The sequence below is a fragment of the Poecilia latipinna genome, unplaced genomic scaffold (genome assembly GCF_001443285.1).
Source record: "Poecilia latipinna isolate Pla-1442-1.1 unplaced genomic scaffold, P_latipinna-1.0 Scaffold2250, whole genome shotgun sequence".
In the NCBI taxonomy this organism is placed as follows: domain Eukaryota; kingdom Metazoa; phylum Chordata; class Actinopteri; order Cyprinodontiformes; family Poeciliidae; genus Poecilia; species Poecilia latipinna.
The window spans coordinates 99,723-122,692 of NW_015114866.1; the positions used below are offsets into that span (position 1 = coordinate 99,723).

At 43.6% G+C, this 22,970-nt stretch overlaps 2 protein-coding genes across 5 annotated transcripts; one reads left to right on the forward strand and one right to left on the reverse strand.

The window, feature by feature from the left end:
- Positions 1 to 171: 171 nt before the first annotated feature.
- On the reverse strand, positions 172 to 22,901 carry bag6 (BCL2 associated athanogene 6). Of its 4 annotated transcripts, none has more exons than XM_015018227.1 (25): positions 22,812 to 22,855; positions 16,143 to 16,230; positions 15,950 to 16,067; positions 15,575 to 15,786; positions 13,117 to 13,191; positions 12,918 to 13,040; positions 12,055 to 12,269; positions 11,687 to 11,819; positions 10,604 to 10,804; positions 10,313 to 10,535; positions 10,051 to 10,101; positions 9,057 to 9,406; positions 8,280 to 8,352; positions 7,883 to 8,199; positions 7,564 to 7,807; positions 7,289 to 7,458; positions 7,149 to 7,202; positions 6,151 to 6,259; positions 5,923 to 6,047; positions 3,892 to 4,026; positions 3,726 to 3,773; positions 3,435 to 3,650; positions 2,979 to 3,086; positions 2,757 to 2,903; positions 172 to 1,278 (listed from the first exon to the last, which is right to left on the reverse strand). In XM_015018227.1, the coding sequence occupies exons 1-25, from the start codon at positions 22,853 to 22,855 to the stop codon at positions 1,183 to 1,185; spliced, it is 3,675 nt and encodes a 1,224-aa protein (XP_014873713.1). In that variant the 3' UTR covers positions 172 to 1,182. The 4 variants fall into 4 exon arrangements, with proteins under 4 accessions (XP_014873713.1, XP_014873715.1, XP_014873714.1 ...); XM_015018229.1 differs by having other exon boundaries at positions 1,183 to 1,278; positions 13,117 to 13,188; positions 22,812 to 22,901; XM_015018228.1 differs by having other exon boundaries at positions 1,183 to 1,278; positions 7,883 to 8,196; positions 22,812 to 22,901.
- On the forward strand, positions 19,000 to 20,413 carry glrx3 (glutaredoxin 3). The gene has a single exon (XM_015018232.1). The coding sequence runs from the start codon at positions 19,018 to 19,020 to the stop codon at positions 19,987 to 19,989; it is 972 nt and encodes a 323-aa protein (XP_014873718.1). The 5' UTR covers positions 19,000 to 19,017; the 3' UTR covers positions 19,990 to 20,413.
- Positions 22,902 to 22,970: the final 69 nt, after the last annotated feature.

A 22,970-nucleotide genomic window follows, 5' to 3' on the forward strand; every position in this document is an offset into this window, starting at 1 on the left:
TNACCAAGAGACAGTTTTCAAACCTTCACATTTAAAGTTTGACATTTTAATTCAGGACTACGGCTGTTTATGAATTATAATTTAAGCTTTTCTTTTCTGTTGACAGAACAGTTGGTTTTTCTGTTCATCGGTTATAATCTGAGTTCTCATATAAAAAAGAAAGCACAGTGGTGTATTTAAATGAAGGTTTTTATTCGGTTTCCTGTACATTCATGTACCAAACAGCATCACATTAAAGTCATCGTATTTGAAGATGTTAAGAAAAACTAATCAGATATACGCTGATGATTCGGGTCCCTAAAAGCAACAGCCTCTCCAAACAGAGGAATAGGAAGTGTGTCAATGTGTGTTTAATGGAGGCCGATTTCTCTGCTAAAGTTGGAGCACAAAGCAATAAATAGAAGAAGTTGGTAGTTATGTTAGAGGATTCTCAGAATGTTTCTAGTTGATTAGTGGAGGATTGGAAAAATAACTCCGTTAGGTACATTCTTTAGTCGACGTTCTGCACAAACTCCTTCCTGGACTGAACTGAGTTGATTCATCGTTTTATTCCTTTGGGTTTTTTCATCTCGTTGAAATAAAAAACATAAAAACCACCAGGAACTGGCATGAATTCATTGTTTCTATTCATTTTCAGGAAATCAGGAAGTCATTTATTCAACATTTCTTATCAAATAATCAGCTGTCAAATTATGCAATATACTGTTTCACCACATGAGGGCACTAAAGTGTAACTTTACAGGTTTCTGATCGGCTGTTCTTCCTGCTTCCCACTGAGTTTGTTATAATCAGTAGTTTTACAGCTTTAAACCGACCAACAGCGTAAAGAACTCTGGATCTACAGCAGCTGGAGCCGATCCGTTTTATCCTGAAACTTCCCAACAGATTTCCTGAAATAAATACTGGAATTTGCCTCTCATGCTTTCGGACCAACAGAGAAGAAAAACGCTTCAACTTCTGCACACGGATGTGCAAAGTGACAGAAACCAGTTGATCATGATTCCTGAATCTTGTTTGTTGAAAGGAGCCGCCTGCCTCTCTGTTGGCCGGAAAGCGGACCCATCAGAACCAGGCTCCTCCTGGAGTCCAGCAGCTCTCTGGGTTTAAAGCGACAGCTGCTGGCCGATCCACAGAAACCAAAAGGAAATGCAAACGAAGGGCTTTAATGCTGCAGGGATGCGGTTAGGAGTCAGGGGAGAAAGCTCTGTGTGCGTTGGGGAACTGCTGCGAGTTGAAGTCCGGGTCTTCTCTGACCCGCTTCTTCACGTCTGCTTTCACCTGGGGAGAGAAGACATCACAACGCTCAGCAGCACAGAGGCAACGTTTCAGAAGCAATTTCACTTGAATCAGATTTTTAAGGCCGGTTCAGAAACTATTTTTAATTCAGAAAACCTTTTTCTGTTGAAAATGGTGAAAAGATTCTGTTTAAATTCTGTGACTGATGAGGAAAAGACAACGTAAACAAAAAGATTCATTTAAAACAATTCGAAGTTCCATCAGTTTAGATTTAAACAAAAATAGGTTTGTGCATAAAACTTTGTAAGTTAAGTTACCAGTGGTAGGTTAGTTATTCCTGGCTCACAAGGCAGGATTTTAAAATTGTTGGTCTCATTTGAACCTTGAGAGAGCACACACACACACACACACACACACACACACACACACAGTAAAAACGATAGCTCTCACAGGTTTGGTCATAGTGTGTGTGGTATCCAGAAGGAGCAACACACAACCCGAATCCACTCACCAACATTCAGACTGCAGACAGGAAATCCCCTAAAATCCACCAAACCACACATGAATTTAGAGTAAACAGACATGGCCGACGGTTTAGAGGTAACGGCGACAGTCTGAGTCCTCAGCGATGAAAGACGAACCAAAAGGAGAAGGTGTTGGGCGGAGGCGGCGGTGGGCAGCGGCTCTGTGCTGTTCATACGGAGGTGAGCAGTTCTGGGTTTTTATCAACTTTTGTTACATTGTTTAGATGTTTCTGTTTTATTTAGCTTCACCGGTTAATTCTAAGATTTAAAGTTTTTGCTGTTTGCATTCATGTGGTTGGTGTCAAACTGTGGCTGAATGAATCTTATCGTTATAATCAGCGGTAGCTGAGAAGTTACCGTTCATTTCAGTCCAACTCCAGTTTTTCTCGGTTCTGATCTGCCTCACATGAAATGCTGAACAAACATTCATGTTGTTGCCACATATCGACTAGACAGTCCATCTCTGATCTGCAGCGGACTTTCGGTTGCCATGTCAGCTGTTCTTTGGGATTCCCCTCCGTGTTTACACCACCGCGCTTTCTGATTGGCTGTCGCATTCAGCAGGCTGCGCTGTCATTGGTTGACAGGGAACAACAACACACACTGCAAGGGCCAAAACCGACCCACATGCTGAATGTCCGGATTTTAGACCAGAGCGGTCCGAGCAGATTATTCTGAACACGAACACACACACACACACACACACACCACGGAGCGGTCCGAGCAGAGTGTTCTGAACACACACACACACACACACACACACGCGCGGCAGGACGATGCTCCGATATTCTAAAGTTGCTGGAGGAGGAAATCGGGAGTGTAAACTAGGCATTGGCTGAATGGCTTTTTCTTAAATAAAACATTATCAAAGAATTATTGAAAATATGATTTTATAAAAAATTAAGCTGACAAAGATTTCGGAGCATTTTGAACCGATTCAAAATCCCCCGGACTCTGCCGAGCCGAAGCGAACAGTGAAGCGCTTCCTGTCCTGACCTGCTCTGAGTAAGCCTCCTTCACTTCCTGTGCCTCCAGGTCCGCCTGCAGCTGCTCCGGGGAGCTGATGGGCCGGACGCCGGCGCTCCTGGCCGCCTGGCCCACCGCATCGGACAGGGAGAGCAGGCTGCCGCCGCCCTGGCCCGTCTGCACACAAACACACACCGTGCTTTAAGAAGAGCGGGACACACTGTGGCCGGCGGCTCCAGCTGATCCCAGTACCTTCCTGCGTTTGGCCGGCATCCCGTGGAGGTAGGCGTCGGACAACGGCGGCTGAGCCTTCATCTTCCTCTGAGTCATCATGTCGCAGCGGATGATGGGAACCCACTCCTGCAAGAAGGTATGACCGCCTTCAGTCAAGTCTGACGAGTTTCTGAGTTCCAACAAGTTTTATTTTTCAGTCTACAAATGAAACATCCCAGTGAATCATTTGGACTTTTTCTCACTGAGCAGTCTGGATGAAGTGTGACTAAACGAGTTCATAAACTTAAAACACTTTAATTCACAGCTAATGTTATTCATTAGTTTTGCTAATCAGGTGCCATCATGCTGATCCGGTGCTTTGAACAGATAAATGATTCTCAGATTCTCAGTGGGTTTTGACAGAACTGATGGAAACAGGTTCTGTGACTCAGATGGATGAAGGAGAGGAAGAGCGATGAAGAGGAGTGGTCTTACCGGAGGGACGGCTGCCGCCCAGGTCTCCGCCTCCTCGCCGCCGCCCTCGGCTCCCGCCGCCGCCACGTCGCCCCCCAACGGCGCCGCTCCGCCCGACGCTCCCAGGTCTCCAGGCAACGCTCTGGTCTCCCTTGACGACGCAGCGGGGGTGTCGTGGGACACGGACATGGCTTCCTCGGCGGTGGTGGCAGCTGCGGGTGAGAGAGTGTCTCCGATCTTGGGAGGAGGACAGAGAAGTGAGAGACGAGGCGGGGACGGCGGCGTGCGGACGCAGGAACACGCTGGACTCACCGTGGCGCTCTGAGCCTCCTGCTCGCCGCCCGCCGAGCTTCGGTCCCTCTGTGGAAAAAAACCCATCACATCTAATATTTATCAGCGCCTGAGGTAACATGAGACACGGCAGGGCAGATAAAAGGGCCAGCCGGAGCGCCATGTGAGGGGTCAAAGGTCAGGATACCTGTGTGTAGACGACGTAGCTCTGGATCTGCTCCTGGGAGACGGGGATGTGCTCCAGGATCACCTGCAGCCGCATCGTCATCATGCCGGTCATCCAGTTCACCAGGCTGGGGTTGATGTCGCTCGACATGCGGCGCTGCAAAACAGCAGCAGAAGAAGAGTTTCCTGTTTAAAGCTGCTGGTTCCTCTCAGGCTCACGGCGGCAGGTCAGAGGTCAGCTTATCCCTGAACCTGCTGGAACCGGTTCAGGGTGTGGTGGTAAAAAAACAAACAGACTGGCCCTTTAAATGGGCGGGGCATCAGGTTAAAGGTCATCATAACATGCAGATGTACAAACTTTTTAAACTACTTTGAATAAATAATTGATCCTACTGTACTGTCTGAATAAATCAGAAGTAGAGAGTATATGTGACTGAATTTAAATGTTTTTATTTTGTAAAGTGCCTCAAGGTGACATTTGTTGAATTGTTGCTATAGAAACAAACTGAATTCATTTTTTGAGGCTGTAATGATGCCAACATTACAATGTTGAATATTTTTACAGAAAGTCCTATCAAAAGTATTCACACCCATTGAAGTTTTTCACATTTTCTTGTTGCAACAAACTCAAGTCCTCCTTGTATCTGCAGAAGGTCATTTGTGGAGGTGAGGAAGTGTAGGACCTCCAGTAGCAGTCAGTCTTGCAACGAAACTGAAGAGCCCTCTGACTGAAGACTGTGGCTGTATAACATTCTCATGTCCATCAAGACAAGCTAATGAATTAATGTCCAGGCAGCAGAGGAGATATTCCACAGCAACATGTCCTCATGACTCCATCAGTTGTTGGCTAGCTCTGCTCATCCACCTCCTTTGCTTTTGCCGCTCCTCTTTACATCCGTCTGGCTGTTTGGTTAGAAAGATGGCAGACAAATGGAGTCAAAAACGGTTTGAACTTCCTCCTCCTCTCTGCATCCATGAAGTCTCATTTTCATCTCCTCTGGGATTTGGGGAAAGAGTTGAGGTTTCGTTTGAGCTTTTGAGATGCTAACCAGCTGCTCCCTGTTGTAAAAACGATACCTTGTTGCTACAGTTACACATCATGAAAACAAAAGGAGCAACAATCCAGGATGCAGAATTAGATGAAAATGTTTCTAAAAAGCAACAATTCAACCAGAAAATGATGAACAAAAATGCAGAAAATGTAACAACATGCTGCCACCATGAGGGGCGCTATTCCAGAATGAAGTCACCCACTGAGCAAGAGACGGTGTGAAGTGCAAACAAAGTCATTTAAAAATGATCTATAAAGTGCAACCTGCCTCACTCTGACGCCCTAAATAAAAGCCAGTGCTGCCATCTGTTAGCTCATCAGCTAACAGTGTAATTTAGCCTCAGAGTATGACAGCTGCTCTGTAAGGGCCTGGCCATGCAGCAGCAGCAGCATCATGCTGGGGGGTCAGGACAGCTGGAAAAGAAGCTACAAATACTTCAATCTGACAATGGAACAGTTTTCAATGTATTAGAATGGCCTAGTCAAAGTCCAATCCTCTAAAAATGTTCTTGTTACTTTTTCTGGCTTTTAGCAAATACAACAAATTCTCTGAACAAGAGAAGTTTAGTCTGATTTAACTTCAGACACTAAGAAAAAAAAGAAACTGTGTGTCTTTTTGTTAGGTGTATGAAAATATCTGGTTTCAACTGTAAATAATATTTTCTAAATTTAGGCTTTCAATCATTTGTTAGATTGGATTTTATTCCAAAACTGCAGTTTCAATATCAAGCACCTTTAATGACTTTAAGCAGAAATCCAGAACTGTCCACACCTTGAAGACACCTCACTGAAATTCAAGCATATTGAAGGATTTCAAGCTTCTGTTTGAACTCTGAGCCCCTAAAAGCTCAACAGCTGCTACTGCAGTGAAAGGAAGGGACTAAAACCTAAACCACACCACACTATCCAGTTCTTTATTCACAAAACATGTGTGCTTTCTGATTCCTCCTCATATTTAGGCAATACACCCCATTAAAAAACACAAACATGGTTTATACTCACTATCCTGTGGTTGATGACGTCCGTCAGTGCTCTCTGGTCTCCTCTCAGGCAGTACAGGTTGAGGGCCAGACACTCAAACAGCGCCTGGTTGCACATCTGCAGCAGCCTGGGCCCAAACGTCTCATCTGGACCAGAATTATCCCAACATTCATAAGGATTCAACATTAAACAGCTGATTCTGCCAAACTGCAGCCGAACCACCAGGGGGCGGTGCGAGGTCAGGATTACCTGTGCAGCGCAGGATGTGAGTGGAGATCTGCGTCAGCTGCTGCCTGAAGAAAGACATGTTGGTCTGAGTGGCGTCCACGCCGTCCAGCACCGAGACGGAAGACTCCCTCTGCAGGAGAGGAGGATTTACTGCAGCTGCCAACTCAGGTTTCCTGTTGCATGTAACTGATGGTGGAGAACCGCCACAAACAGAAGCTGCCACAGCTTCAGAATCAAGCTTGCTATTAAAAAAATACGACGGGGTATCAGGGCCAAGCTAAGAAGATAAAGTCATAATATTATGAGGATACATTTTAAATAATGCGAGAAGACAGACAAAATATTATGTTATTCTTGTAATTTTATTTTTCTTATCATGGTCCTAATACGCCGTCATAAAACAACGTAAAGAACTAGAACTGGAAGACATTTTAAATATCCAAAATAAATAAAACAACAGAAACATTAAATAAAATAACTTATAAAGTCTCAATACAAAATTGTTCTTCCAAACAAAGTGCTAATTAGATCAAAGCACCAGACGAAGACTTTAGTCATCCATTTTGGCAGAAAGAGAAAAGAGAAATAAGATAAACCATGCAAAAGAAAATTATCGTGCTTGTTTTAATTTATCATAAGATTAATTGATTTATTGCTTATTCTGACAGGCCTATTAATATGTCTTATATTTTCACACATCTACCAATCAGAGTTTGAATGAATTTAAATATCATGGCAGCCAAAACGGATAGAAATGACCAAGTTCTGTGCCGTTAAATTACAACAGTAGAGCTGTAATTTCAGTTGTACAGCATGAATACAGTGAATAAAGGTTTTTTTTTAAACATGCAGTTTTAAATGGTGATAATTAAAACCATGTTGTTCTACAGATGCGTCACTGGAGCCCCGCCCCGCCTCACACCCCGTCCCGCCTCACACCCCGTCCCGTCCTGCTCAGCCAGAAACCCTGAAATGAAAACATCACAAACGGCCGTTCAGAACGGCAGAATGAAACTCACGAAGCTCTCGGTGATGTACTCCTCCAGATCGTTAACCAGGCTCTCTGCAGCCGCCTGCAGAGAGAACAGCAGAAGAAGAAGCATCAGCCTCCAGATGTTTGATTGAACCAATCAGAGAGGATTCGGTGAGCGGTACGGACAGCGATGTTCTGGTCCGTGGGCTCTCTGCCGCTGAGGTAGTTCTGGGTGAAGAACTGGGCCAGCTGGGGCTGGATGCGGCTCAGCGGCTGGTGCTGGCCGTGCAGCAGCAGCACCAGGTCAGACATGGTGAACGTCTGGCACACCAAAATCAGCAGCTCTCCAAAGAACCCTGGGACCAAAAACACAGGAAATGACTTTAAACCCCCTCAGAGTCTCTTATCGTGGTCAGGACAGTGGATGACACGGAGGGCGCTAGCTGCAGCCGGGAGCCGACCTGTGGGGTCCTCCTGGCCGTTGAAGAGGTTGGTGGCCTGCGACAGCCGCTGCATGAACTGAGCGATGCTCTCGGTGTCGTTCTGGGCCTGGCCCAGCGAGCCCATCATGGTGCTCAGGACGCCGCGCATGATCCCCGTGAACAGCTCCGGGTTCACGGACTCTGCTGCGGCCGCCGCCGGGTTGGTGCCCGGGGTAGGGCCCGCAGTGGGAGGGGGAGGGGGGGAGAAGATGGGCTGGGAGGCCTGGAAGAAGAAGAGGAGGGTCAGAACCGGACCTGGAACGTCTCCAGTGGGTCCAAGCAGTAGAAAGCCGCCCACCTGCTGCATGAACTCCGTCATGCCCTGGATGAACGCCGGGACGCTGGAGGTGGTGACGGTTATAGATGGGGCCCCGGCCGTAGCGGCGCCGGGCCCGCCGGCGACGCCCAGGAGAGAGCCAAGGAGCTGGCGGAGGTCCGGGGCCAAGTCCTGGGGCTCGCCGCCGCTGCTCTCACTCTGACCCGGCGCCGTGGGCGGCGGGCTCGGACCCGACGTGGAAAAGGAAAAGGAAGTGGAGGAGGAACTCTGAGAGGAGGCAGAGGAGGAGGAGGTGGAAGTGGGTGTGGAGGAAGAGGAGGAAGAGACGGTTTGGCCTGCTGGAAATACAGACAGACAGTTAATCTTCATTAGTTTCTGATTATTTACGGAGATTTAAATTTAAAGATGAAAAACGTACCCATCTGGCCCGGCATCAGAAGCTGCCCAACCAGGCCGCTGATCATCTGGTTGAGGGCAGCAGGGTTGAAAGCCTGGGGGCAGGAAGAGTTTAACAACAGGGACTCTGTTCCCACAGGAAAACTCAAACTCTTTCACAGCAAGTTTTCAAACTTCTCCTGCACCACACGTTAGAGATTTAAAACAATTCAAATCAACTACAAGCAGGTTCAATTCACTATTTTTATATAATTTATTACAGTTATTCATATTTTTGAAAGTATCCTGCACTCTACAGCAGGGATGAGGTAAACTGAAAAAACAAAATTTAATGTTGAAATCTCTCATTTATTTTGCACACCTTAAAGTGACTGAAAAATTACTAACAGATAAATTCCCCACTTTCAATAATGTTGTTTAACATAAAATATAGGACTATTAATAAATCATTGAGTCATCAGGAATCAAACATTCATTCATTGAAACAATCTGTGTAAATAAAATCCCAGCTCAATTTAAATGCTTAGACACAACATGTAAGGAAAATTACAAATAAATCTCTAAAAACACCTTCCTGCTAAGTTCTCTGTCATTTATCAAATAGAAATAATTCTTGTTGGTTCTAACTAACCTAAAGCAAGAGACGTTTGGTCTGATTTAACTTCAGACAGTGAGGAAAAAAGGTGTATGAAAATATCTGGTTTTATCTGTAACGTTTTCCAATGAAGCACTTTCAGAAGAAATCAAGCATTTTCCAAACACCTCATTGAAATACAAGCATTCAGCAGGAAGCTCCCACCTGTCCCGGCTGCTGGCCCGGCATGGCCGCCCTCACGTTGATGGTGGTTCCCCGGGTCCCGAAGGCCGGCGGGGGCATGCCGGCGGCGAAGGGGGGCCGAGAGAACACCACCCTGGCCTGAGGCTGTTGGGGTCCAGCCTGGGAGGGCGGAGGGGGGGCGGTGGGGGTGGTGGTGGGCGTGTTGGGCCCGGTGGTGGTGGCTGAGGAGGTGGGAGTGGAGCTGGGGGGGGTGTGCTGCGGCGGGACGGGCTGGCCGGTGGCTGCAGCGGTCGCAGCGCTGGTCGCCACCGCAGCTGCATACTGGCTGATCTGCTGCATGAGGTTCCGCATGAAGTCTGGCGGGAGGCCCCCTACAGGGTGGAGGCCGGAATGACAGCGTTACGGAAATGGAGCAGAGCTACTTCTGCTGCAATTAAACATCTGATTTCTGTAAACAGACTGCTGCTTTTGAATGTTCAGTAAAAGTTCCCACCCAGCAGCACCGCCTGGCTCTGCTGCTGGTAACTACGCTGCATTTCAGGTTCCCCAGCGTGGGAAACACAAAACACTTCTATTCTGATGAAAACAATCATATGAAAAAAACTAATAATTCAGCAACTAACAAACTTATAAACAGAATATAAAAATATAAGAAACTATGTAACAAAAATAAAGATACACAATGAATGTTTAAAAAATAATTTAACTTAAAAACAACAGAAATTAATACAAACAAAATAGTTAAAAATAGTTGACAATTAAAAACTAAACAGCATACAACATTGTTAAAATGTGTGGAGAAATTTAATAAACGTTTTAAAAATGAAATGAAAAAACAAAACTATAACAAATTTATGAAAATTTTATGCGTTAAAAAAGTAAAACAAAATTTTAAAAAATAAATATATTTTTAAACATAAATAAAACACAACATATTAAAATAACTAACTTCATAAGTAATTATTTAAAACAGAATAAATAAAAACTCTGAAAATAAAAATCAGGTCAACATTACCTGCTTGGCCAGGCAGCTGCTGTCCACCTGCTGCAGCGTTTGCTCCAGAGCCTGCAAGACAAACGCAAAATAATGTGAAATATTATATTTCTCTAGGAAATCACTGCAGTTTCTCTGTGACTCGTTTCTGTTGAGCAAACAGCGATGGCAGCAGAGGACAGAGGCTTCATCTGCTGCCGAGCAGCGACACACACACACACACACACACACACACACACACACTCTCAGAGCTTCAATCAGTGGCGGGGAGGGGACAACACACCGTCCGCGTTCATCTGCATCATGACCACCGGGACTGCCTGGTGGCTGATCCTGATGACCCGGGAGCCACCCTGTCCCTGTCCAGCCTGCTGATTGGCCGTGGTAGTCTGTGAGGGGGAGGTCTGTCCCTGACCTGCCTGCTCCGGCTGGCCGCTGGGCTGGGTGGGCGGAGCTTGTCCCTCAGTGCTGTTGGCTGCAACAGTCACTGTGGCTCCCAGGTTCATCTGTGGAAAGAGGTCAGAGGTCAGCGGGGCTCAGGGCTGCCGGCGGGGACGGGCGCGGCGCCGCCTACTTGCACTGGGATGTGATGGTGCACGGCTCCGGGGAGGCTGACGGGGCTGCTGTAGTGGGAGAAGGGGCGGACCACGTGGAGGTGGCGGGGAACCGGGCTCATGAGGTTCAGCCGCAGGTCGCTCAGGGCAACCAGGGCGTTGCCCAGCAAACGCAGACACTCGCAGATCTGAACCAGAGTCCTCTGGTCGTCCTCTCTCTCCTGCAGGAAAAACACAACAAACAGGCTGCAAACATCAACGCCGCAGCCATTTTAACCTCTGCTGTCCGAGGTCATCAGTGGAAGATTTCTGTTCCACTAAAACATAAAACTTATCACAAATCACCTCATACATAAAATATTGACACATCTAGCTTACAAAATATGTTCAACTATTTAAGAAGCATCACTTTTACCTGAAATTAAACTTTTATACTTTCTGACTAACTTTTACATGATGTCCTGGTTTAAGTGACGGCTGAATAGATTCATCATGATGAATCGATTATTGAAACTAATGTAGTAATCAATTAATGATTAACTGGAGGATCCAGACTAAAAAATGCCAGTTACTGAAAGAACACACTCAGAGCAGCAATTCATTTAAAACTGTACTAATATTAACATTTTGGATTTAAGATAAATCTGTTGAATCCAGAACTCCTCTACTGTAAAACATTAAATCTCCTAATAAACACCTTTAATTATTAATCAGCCAAACTAAAAAGAATCCCCCGATCAGCCCTGCAGCGTTTTGATGTTCACCCAGAATATACAGAAATGTTTCACTGAAACAGAAAACAGAGGAGCTGCCTGTCAACAACGCAAAAGGTTTTACTTCTTCAACAATAAACTACGTTTTTATGACATCTGATTGTCATTAAAGATCCAAAACATAAATAAAGTTTAGATTGGAAGCTATTAAATGAAAAAACATTCATGACTTGTGGCCTGGGACCAAACAAAATCATGTCAAGGGACATAAATGGCCCCTGGGCCACACTTTGGGCACCGCTGCTCTGAAGTTAATACATTAATATTCATTTCTTCATGCTGTGACCGGTGTAACTTTGTATTTATGCACTGGAATCTTTTGCCCCGTACTGTATTGTTGTTGTATTCTGCAGCGGTGGCCGTCTCCAGGATGCTGTGTGCTCGCTGCATGAACGGCTGCAGCCGCTCCTCCACCCGCCGCAGCTCAGACAGCATCTCGGCCAGCTCCGCCGGGCTGGGGTGGCTGCAGCAGGGACAAAGAGACCACAGCAAGCATTTTAACATCCACGATCTATGACAATGATCAGCTGCGTAAGGCTTTACTTCTACTTCTGGAAGCATGACTGAACGTTTTGCTACACTTGTTCCTGAGAAACTGAAGCAAACCAGAGGAAACCCCTCCGTTCTGATCCGTTTGTCAGAATTTCCAGATTATCTGAACCTAATCTCCATGTTGGAGGTGAACAACCCGTCCCCACCTCGGACCCGGCTGTGGGGTCGGTCCCTCGGACTGGGCGGAAGAGGACGGCGGAGGCGGGGGCGTAGTCGGGGGTGGAGAGGTGTCCATGGGCTGGGCGGAGGGAGACGGAGTGGAGGTGGTGGAGGAAGAGGAGGGAGGCGGGGGAGCAGCAGCAGCAGCAGCAGCAGCAGAAGAAGTGGTTTCAGTTTGGGAGGATGAGTCAGTGGTCCGACCCTGAAACAGAAACCAGACATGAGTGAAGTTGCTCTTCCCACGACTTCCACAAATTAAATGAATTCAGAACCAAATGTCTGTAGAGATGCAAATCTTTCACCGTCTTTCCATTTGATGCAGATTTTTAGGGTCACGATTCGATTCAGAAACAATTTTTTCTGTTCAAACGGTCTAAATATTCTGTTTAAATGATGTGACTGACAAGGCCGTGACTGACACTGTCAGTCCGTGTCAGTCGGACTGACTGACTTTTTTTTTTTTATCTTTTTTATTTATTTTTTTAATGATTTTTTTAAAAAATCATTTTAAAAAAATGATTTTTAAAATGATTTTAAAATTGATTTTTGAGCAGGTCTACCCAGGACTACAGAATTTATTTTTTTCCTGTACCTCTAAATGTTTGTGTAACAAGTTCTCGTTTGTGCGGCTGTCAGTTTAAAGACATTAAAAATGTTTCTGTAAGTCAAAGGTCAACCACCACACACACTTCCACAAGATCAGGAAAATTTGGTGTCAATCAACTGCTACAAATATTTTAGCTGCACAAAAGTAGGGGGTCACATTAACTTTGATTTTGTAAAAGTGGATTGACTGGTTGACCTTTAATGACCTATATAAACATTTATTAATATCTTTAAACAAAAATACCTCCATCCTGTTGATGACGTCCTGGATGTCTCGCAGCAGGTTCTCGGCCAGCACCAGCCTCAGCCTGGGCTCGCTCTGGACCGGCTGGTCCATGTCGATGTGAACGTTCACCGAGCCGTTGCTCTGCAACAGCAGCTTCAGTCAGAGGGACGCTCCACAACGACAGGTTACAGGAAACTGAGCGGGTCGTGGCGCTTACCCCGGTGCTGGTGGTGACCCTGGCGTTCCGGGCGTTCTCCCCCATTCCCGACACCATCTGCTGCACCGTCATCTGCTTAAAGGGGAAAACACAGAGCGTTGGGAACGCAAACCTGCAACTGCTCATCTAATCAGACATTAAATATTAAAGGTTTTCCTGAAATTAAACATCTCTGAGTTTAAATATGATCTATCATTCTACCTTTGCCCTAACAAAGTGATATTAAACATTTTGTTTATTACAAAATATATGATTTCTCAGCAACGACTTTTCAGGGCAGCTGATGTTCAAATGAATGAATGTATGAACCGAGCCGTTTCTTGTACATTTACAACCAGTTGGACACATACCTTAACTACGTGTGATTGTTTGGAAGGAGGAAGCAGAGAAGGGAAAATATTAGCAAGAACAAAGATGGACAAAAAGGTTTGATAAAAAATCCAAATGAAGAAATAAATCAGAAGAACAGCTCAGCAGTATTATTGTTTTTCTCAAACATTCAATTCATCTAGATAGAAAATGAAGGGAACCCAAATCTGATGCAAGTTTTATTGTTTATGTTTTATAAGAACAAGCTGTGGTTGATTTATTCAAACACTATCTACCAATAAAATACTTCAATATAAAATGATGCAGTGAAATCTACAAACATTAGCTGATTATTAGAGACGTGCTGATCAGGTTTTTTCCTGCCGATTCCGATTCTGATCACCCATGAGGGCCAATCACCGATACCGATCACATAGTTATTTTTTTGATCATAAGCACTACCGGTTACATTATGTGGAAAAAGGAACCACGAATTCACCTTAATTTAGACAAAAACTTGTTTTAATAACTTGCACAGGCAGGCTGCGAAATGAGATGCAGGTGATCGGTTTGTGTGATCGGTAACAACAGACCGTGATCGGCGATCACACACTTTTTCACGGAAATCGGCCGATTATGATCGGTGGCCGATCGATCGGCACACCTCTACGGATTATGATAACCTGTTAAATATGTTTCAGAGAATTCACAAATAAACTGGAAAAGTGAAGTTTTCCCTTCTCATATTTAATGAAGTGAAGCATTATTATTATATCCACTGAGGTTTTCCTTTTAGCCAAGTCGGTCTGCAGTAAAATAACATGAGTATTGTTAATGAACAGCCATGTTTATGTCGACGTTCTCTATGCTCATTTTGAAGTATTGCATTAGAAACAGTTGATGGAAACAGCAAAATCTGAAACATTTCTTCAATGAAAGAGTTGGTGCGCTACAGGCTAAATCATTTGCAGAATAAATCCTGACGTAGCGAACGCTGCCATCCACTGGCGGCTCTGCGCCTTACCAGAGGCACAAAGCTCTGAAAAGTCCAAACGTCCAGCTTGGGGGGAAGGACGCGCTTGGTTTCCCTGAGATGGGCGATCCGTGTTAGTTTGTAGTGTTAACACTTTTATAGACAGACATCTGTTGCTAGAGTTATCATATCTTATATATCAAAATGTCTCATTTATCAGCAGTTTTCTTCAGTTGTTTAAACGTCTTCAGGAAGGAAGCTCCCAGTCGAAACGCTCTTTGACCCACTGAAGACTTTTCCTCACTTTCTCATGCCTGTTATTTAATCTGCAACAACAGAAATGTTGTTTGAACCTGTTGAAACTGAAAACCGAAGTGAGTCACGTTCCTTTTCATTTGTCTGGAAATGATAAACTCCTGACTATAAAACCTTTTCTGCTTGTGACTCCGTCTCTGGTGGCTCCTGTGTTTTCTACCTAAGAGCTGCAGCTTCCCACCAGATCTTAATCTGCCTCATAATCTCGTCTTTTCCATTTCCCTTCTCTTGAAAATCTACCTAAAGCAACTTGGAAGCACCAGATGAAGATGGGCCGATGATTGTGGCTGTTTTTTCTCTGGTTGTGGCGTCCCAATGGAAAACCCCGCAACCCACTTGTTTAGATGTTGATGTAAAATTTCATTATCAGTTTCTATCTGCAGCTTTCCCACAACCAATTTGACATTAACGCCCACTTCACACTGAGATCAGCACATTCTGCAGCATGGGAATCTATGTGGCAGCCGTCGGTCTGCACACAGGAAGGAAGAACTAAAAGGTGTGATCCACTCATACTCATCTGTACTGAACTTCATTTTATCAACTCATTTAAAGAAGTATGCGTGTTAAAAGATTCCCCCATTGCATAAATGATTTAAAGACCCATGACTGTTTTCTTTCTGATTTGTTAGTTTGCTGATTTATTGTCAGGATGTGGGACAATAAATAGAATCCAACATTCTGCAGACATCCAGACTGTCTTCAAAACGTTAATATTATTTTTAGATTTTGAAGCAAATGTGACACAATGACTTAAAACAGTTAATTATGAAGTGAGAGAATCTATCTAACCTTGTGAAGATAAACATGAACAGGAGGAATCCATCTTGTTCCACCAACCAGACGCCGGCGCAGACTAACCTGGATCTGCTGGGGGTCCATGATGTTGACGGGGAGGTTGAAGGTTCCTAGCATAACGTAGCTGTTAGCATTGCGGTCGTGCGGCACTTGGGACGTTCCCTGGGAGGATGAGGACGGGCCGCTGTCCGCTGAGGTTCCTGCAGACCCCGGACCGCCCTGGGAGGGTGGAGGCGGGGCCCGTTCCACCAGGTGGATCACCTTTCCACCCACATCTGGGAAAAACCCCCAAAAATACCTCAGCTTCCATACAGAGAGGAAGAAAACCATTACAAAGCAACTAAATATCCTGTTAGTTGAATGACTTATTACAGTTTCTCTAAAAATACAACAGAACACACACACAAAACAAAGAACTTGACATTTTTCCTGACTCACTGTAGTCTGCGAGCGTCCGTTCATCCTGCAGCACTCTGCCCTGGTAGATGAGCCTTTGTTTGTCCACAGGAATGCCCACCGAAGGGGCGATGTGCTCCTTAAACTCTATCACTGTCAGCTACACAGTGGGACACAAACAAATGAGCGAAGGCTGACAGGAAACAGAAATGTGGAGCAGAAACTGAGCTTCTACCTGAGCACCGACAGTGTAGGTTCTGCTCTGGGAGTCTAGTGTTTTCACCGTCACTTCTATGTCTGAAGTTTGTTCCTCCATGATGTTCCTGTAGAAAACATGGGAAGAAAAGACATTCCTGAAACATCAAAGTCAGCAATAATGATGCTGATATTTCTTAAAGAACAGTTGATAAAATCTCTGGGGGTTTTACTAGACACCATGTTGGATGGAGCCCATGAAGAACCAGTTCAAGGCAAAAAGCAATTCAACATAGAACTATACCACCAATATATCTTCTTTTAAATGTTGCTGTGTGCAACATTCACACTGCAAAGGACATACTGGAATGAAAAAACTACATGGTAATATAATCACAAGTGTCATAAACTTGCATTTTACATACAAATGTTATATTTAGCCAGGTGAAGCGAGTCTCACACACGTTCACAATGCCGTTGTCCAAAATGCTGAAGGCCCCAGAGTGAAGAGAAAGAGAGAGAATAAGGAGATATTCATATAGCAACTGATATCGCCAGCACAGAATTTATAAAGATTTTCAAACATCATGCAGCCCAGACAATAAAAATAACTCTCACATGCAGACAAAAATATCCTGTAATAGTAATGTTCACAGATAGAGGTAGGATCAGTGCAGATTAACTGTCACAAGTCTGCAGGAAGTGGCATCACTTAACCTGCTATTCACATCATCTGTTGAAAATTCCTTCATTTTTTCATTTCCCAATATATATCACATGATTAGAAAAAAATCTGAATGTCAGTTTATTCCAATATCCTGCAGCCTCACTGGAACCTAATAAAGTCACCAATAAATGTATTATTTTAAATCTAACTATCACTAAATTATAAAAGAAAAAATCATGACTAGCAGACTTTAACATGAGTCACCCAGTCCCTGATTAACTCAACGCTCCATCAGGACATTCCAGAGTCAACCTATGATCAGTACATCTGAAATTAAAAACATTTTGTGAGATTAATAACCAATAATTTCTGTTAACCTGACAAATGCACAGGGTGCCTAAAATACAAGTGTAGAGCTTAATGTGAACACAGTCAAATGTTTGGGCTGCGAGGTTAGAAACCAACCAATATGTCTCCATTAGAAAGCTGCAAAGCATCCTACTTCAATAAACTGATCCTCTTCTTGGTTATGTAGACTGCAGAAAAACAAGTGGTTTAGTTTTTTTCCATTCGATGCCATGCTTTGGTTTCTGACTCTACACAGTCCCTCATACCTTCTGCCCCATACCGAGACATTCAGATATTGATCACTAACTGGCCTCAAATTTCCGCAGCATCAAACACACAAACATATTTTATTTACAAAGATGTTTAAAAGATCCAGGAAAGTCTTCAAATCTACGATTGTTTTCATTAACCAACAACAGAAGCGCAGAAAATAATCCTCCATCAGTTGCTGACACGTGTGACAATCAGTCATTATCATTTTCATGATATTCAAATCCCTCTGCGTGGAAATTCAGGAGCAAAGCTGTTCTTTAAAACACCTCAAACTCCAGTCCTCCACTGTCCTGTAGTTTTTAGATGTACTACAGGTACAAAACACTGGAATCAAGTGGCTTCATTACCTCCTCCTTGTGTAGATCGGTTCTCCAGAGCCCTGCTAATGACCTAATTATTCTGTTCAGGTGGTGCAGCAGAGGCACATCTAAAAGTTGCAGGGCAGCGGCCCTCAGGACTGGAGTTTGACACCTATGAGTTAAACTAAAGCATATTTAATAGATACACAAGCAAAAAATTGAAGTTGAATGTTTTCCACAACATTTCTTTTTATGAAAAGTTGCTGTAAGCAAAACCAGTTTTGTTGTCAAAGTTAAACAAAGCAGACAAAAACATATGCTGAGGTGCATAGCACCACATGATGACAAAATTACACAGCGTGTTTGAATAATTTCTCTTGTAAATAAGCTAAAGATAACATGCTTTATCGTTACATACCCCTTTAACAGAGCAGGACATCATTGTTGAATGTAAGAGTCATGACTGTTGATGTGAATAAACCACATTTTCATAAAACTTCTCCATATTTTCTATCACAACAATGTCTCCATCACTCCAAGTTTCATCATATTAAGTCCTACAATCAGCTGTGGGCGTTCATTCAGCTGACATGAGCACTATTATGTGAATGCTATATTATGATTGCAATTTCATTTACTGTAAGCTAAAAAAAAAGAAAGTAAGGGACATGGAACTGAAGGAGGCTCCAGGTCATGTTATGGAAACAAATTACATAATCATTCTGTGTTGTCTAATTAAACTGTGTGTTGTTGTGTGCACAATTAACTATACAAGTCAATATCCATCTAATTAAGTTTGATCAAACATAAATAATAATTGAAAGCTTTAAATCTTATGAGTGTGTTTAAGGAAAATGATTTGCTTTGGCAGCGGGTCTCTTCCAAAGGTTTAGCGCTCGTTACAACACCGACATCCTGCTGCTGACACTAAATTAAATCAGTAAAATGTTTCATGTTAACTTTTACTCTAAAATATGCCATAATCAAAAATAACTCCAGTTAATTGTGGGTTGTAAACAGCTAAGACGTAACAAAGACTATCCAGCTGGGTTTATATAGCTAACTGGAAGAACGGCTATGCTAAGCTAATGATAAGTAGCTAAACGTCACAACGAACAGAGACAGTAACCGTTAATTTCCACGGATGTTACGCTCTTACCTATTAATCACTCTACCCTCTCACTATATCCGGTGTTATCTGGTTGTTTTCACCGGAGAACGAACCGCTTCCCGGTGGGTCGCAGCTCCGGTGTTCGCTTTAAGCTAAGAGGCTAACGAGGAAGTGACGTAAGGGGGCAATCGGAAGTGTTCTACGGAGAGAAGAAAAGATGGCGAACATGGTGGAGGCAACGAGCCAGAAGCATTTTGAGGAGTTTCTCGCCAAGGCTGGAAAATGCCTCACCGTGGTACACTTCCACGCTGCGTGGGCCCCCCAGTGCGGCCAAATGAACGAAGTAATGGCGGAGCTGGCCAAGGAACACACCGGCACCATGTTCGTGAAACTGGAGGCGGAGGCGGTCCCGGAGGTGTCGGAGAAGTATGAGATTTCCTCGGTGCCCACTTTCCTGTTTTTCAAGGCCGGGGAGAAGGTGGACCGGCTGGACGGGGCTCACGCTGCAGAGCTCACCAAGAAGGTCCAGCGGCTGGCGGTGAGCGGGAGCCCGGCTGGAGCTGCGGAGGTGCCCGACCTGAACGAGCGTCTGAAGAAGCTAATCAATGCGGGGCCCTGCATGCTGTTCATGAAGGGCTCCCCGCAGGAGCCCCGCTGCGGTTTCAGCCGGCAGATCGTGGGGCTCCTGAAGGAGCACAACATCCAGTTCAGCAGCTTCGACATCCTTTCCGACGAAGAGGTCCGACAGGGGCTGAAGACCTTCTCCAACTGGCCCACCTACCCTCAGCTGTACGTCAATGGGGAGCTGGTGGGCGGACTGGACATCGTGAAGGAGCTGGCCGAGTCCGGGGAGCTGGAGAACACCTGCCCGAAGGCCGTCAGCCTGGAGCAGCGCCTGAAGTCCGCCATCAACCAGAGTCCGGTCATGCTGTTCATGAAGGGCAACAAGGAAGCGGCCAGATGCGGCTTCAGCCGGCAGATCCTGGAGATCTTAAACGGAGCCGGGGTGGATTATGACACCTTTGATATTCTACAGGATGAGGAGGTTCGGCAGGGGCTGAAGACCTACTCTAACTGGCCCACATACCCGCAGCTGTACGTGAAGGGCGAGCTGATTGGAGGCCTGGACATAGTCAAGGAGCTGAAGGAAAGTGGGGAGCTGGTGTCGGTTCTGAAGGGGGAGTCATAGGTGGATGTCCTCCACCGTCCTCCATCCTCCAGACAGGGAACAAGAAGCTTCTGCAAGGGCCCCAAACAGTGGCTCCTCAGGGGCCTCGAGAGCAAAGATCAACAAGAACTTTCAGATCGTAGCAGTTCGGTAGATTCTATTTGCAGAAACAGAGAACATGTTTGTTTCTTAAGAAAACTCATGCAAACACTGGAGACTCTTGAAGATACATCTTTAAGATATTTAAGAAGTAGGAATATATGTGGGATAATGGCATAAAATCCTGTAATTTGGCCCCTCACATCTGATTCTTGGGAAAATTCTGATAAAAGCTTCTTTTGGTTTGAACTTTAAGTTTTTTGAAGTTCTTCAGATTGTTCCTCTTTCATGTTTTTCACATCTTCATCCTTGGGAAATGTTTCATAAACAGTTTTTCATCCATTTCTTTCAGACTTCTGGAAATCCCATTTCCTGTCTTTGTCATTCTTCCTTGATAAAAACAATGATTAAAATATTTAAATGAACATAAAGATGTTTGCTTCTGTTGTCTAAAGATTACTGAACATTTATTACTGTTTTCCTCTTGAATAGGAAAAACCTGCTTAGTTGCATCATAAATCCGGTTTAACTAGATGCTATTCAAGCTGCAGCAGAACCAAGCTCACTTTATTTATATGCATTTTAAAAACAACACACCTCACCAAAGTGCTGAACAGATTAAACTGAAAATCCACAGAATCTGAACATAATTCTGCAGTTTTACGGGCCGGTGATCTGATGAGCAAAGATGGTTAACACAAATAAAGTGAACACTGGAGATCAGGACATGAAGAGAAGGACCTGAAGCATTTATTAAACCTGTTTAATATCTGAAACAAGTCTTTGAACTAAAACCTTTGAATATCATAAATGTGATATAAAACCACACAAACATCAGCAGTTAGTCTTCATGTCTATTTTCTTCAATGCAGTTGCTGATTGGATGATTGTTTGGCTATAGAAGCCATTGAACGGGTGTACCTAATAAAATGGGCGTTCTGCATTTATTTGGAGAAAATTAATGCACACTTAATACATCTGCATATTAATACTATGTTAATATTTAGATGATAGCCTTTCTTCTATTTATTCAGGTAACTCTAATAACCAGTTTGTTTAAACTTTTTTTTTTCTTCAAAATCTTCAATTAAAAAAGATTTGCAGGCCAAAAAAATAACACATTTAAAAAACTAAAATCACAGAAAAATATATAAGGATTTTTTTTGGCAGTTCAACAAAAACTAAGCATTAAATATTTAAATGAAAACAAATAGATTTTTTTTAATTAGGAAAGGGATGTGTGAATCAAAACGTCAAAAAAGATTTAATGTTTTGTTATTAAAAGAAAGAAATTTAGTTTTCTAAAAATTCTTGGCTTGATTAAAGGTAACTGAAAATGATGTAGTTTATTATCAGCAATAAAAAGAGGAATTAGATCACCATTAATTTAAAAATCCTATTTTTGTGTTTGGCTATATTTTAATAAAGTGCCTAAACCTGATCTGAGTGCATCAAAGTCCCCTGGATTGATGTGTTTCTATTTAGCATTAAATTACAGGAAAATACAGAAACTTATTAAAATATTTTGTGTTGTGCCAAACATTTTTGAAATAATATTTCAATTTGTGGATCATTATTTTGTCTCTACCCACATCTGATGGGCCACATTTGCATCATTCAGGCCGTTAGTGGCCCCCGGGTCACACTTTGACCCTCCTGATCTGAGGTGAGTCTTCTTCTGCTAAAACTTCACATATTAAGCATTAATGCATGAAAATCAGCCAGGAAATGGTCTGGCTGACCCTCCAGGTAAAAATATGTTTGTCGCCCCCTTGTGGAAGCAGGAGTTATTACAGTAATTCCTGCTACGACAAGGGGAAGTGCACGATCTCTTTCTGCACTTCCCTCCTTGTTTCCGGTGATCTGATGCATATACATTTTATTATTCATATTTATCATTAATTTTTACTTGGTAGAACAGTCTAACCATTATAAGGTCATTATATTCATAATTTAAGCAATAAGCACTGAATTTATTTTGGATTAAACCATAAAAATAATTCAGCACAATGGTAAAACTTCAGTGTGATGTCGATTTTAAATTGGCATGGAGATATACTAATCAGATATTAATAAAATGTATTTTTTAAATTTCCAGAGCACCTTTTGTATGTCAAGAGTTTCCCTGAGGGGTTTTATTGGTTCACATGTAAATCAGTTCACGCAACACAGCTTCTGGAAATGAAGACTATGTAACCAAGGCTATGACTAAAACAACCAGAAATGAGAAGTACTTAGGTTTTCTGCCATTGTCAGTGAGACTTTAAGTGGTAAAACAAGAAATACTTCCAAGCTGAAGAACAAAAAGCAGAAAATTGTAGAATTTACTCTTTTTTTCAACTGAAGAGGAATAAATGGTTAGTCTACGTCTAAGAGGAAATAAGCCAAACTGACCAAAAAACCAAAAGGCCACCAGAACCACATACATCCAATCCTCACCCTGGCTGGGGAAAATGGCTGCTCCTTCAGCTTCATGCTCTGCTGCTGAGGGAGCATGCAGCTACATGCTGGTTTGTTTATCCATGCAGTATGTTAAAGTGATCTTTTCAGAGAGCATTGTGTAATTACAAGGTAATTACACAATGCTGAACCAAAGCAGTGAAGCACCCAGAAGGTTTGCTAAAAGGATGACATGCCAGAGTGGACGATCTGGCCGACTTCATGCAAACCTCCAGGTGTCCCAGTGCAGCTCCAGGCTGCTGCTGAGCCGTTCACAGCTCCTGTCTCTGCTGACGTTCACTCACCAACTCGACAGAAGCTCCAGTAACCTCCAGATGCCACTCATCATTTACAAGCTCATTTACGTTCACACATCTAGTCCAAGATGGTTTCAGGATTTACTTATTTAAAAATAAATATTTATTTAAAAGTAAATAAATCAAAATTAAACACTCCTTAGTAAT

Bases quoted from the DNA above. Each gene is read 5' to 3' on its own strand.
- glrx3 (XM_015018232.1), top strand. From the start codon at position 19,018: ATGGCGAACATGGTGGAGGCAACGAGCCAGAAGCATTTTGAGGAGTTT.
- bag6 (XM_015018227.1), bottom strand. From the start codon at position 22,855: ATGATGAGTGGCATCTGGAGGTTACTGGAGCTTCTGTCGAGTTG. The intron at 10,536-10,603 runs GTAGGCGGCGCC...CTCTTTCCACAG, and splicing joins ACCATCACATCCCAGTGCAA to ATGAACCTGGGAGCCACAGT. The intron at 6,048-6,150 runs GTAATCCTGACC...ATTCTGGTCCAG, and splicing joins TCACATCCTGCGCTGCACAG to ATGAGACGTTTGGGCCCAGG.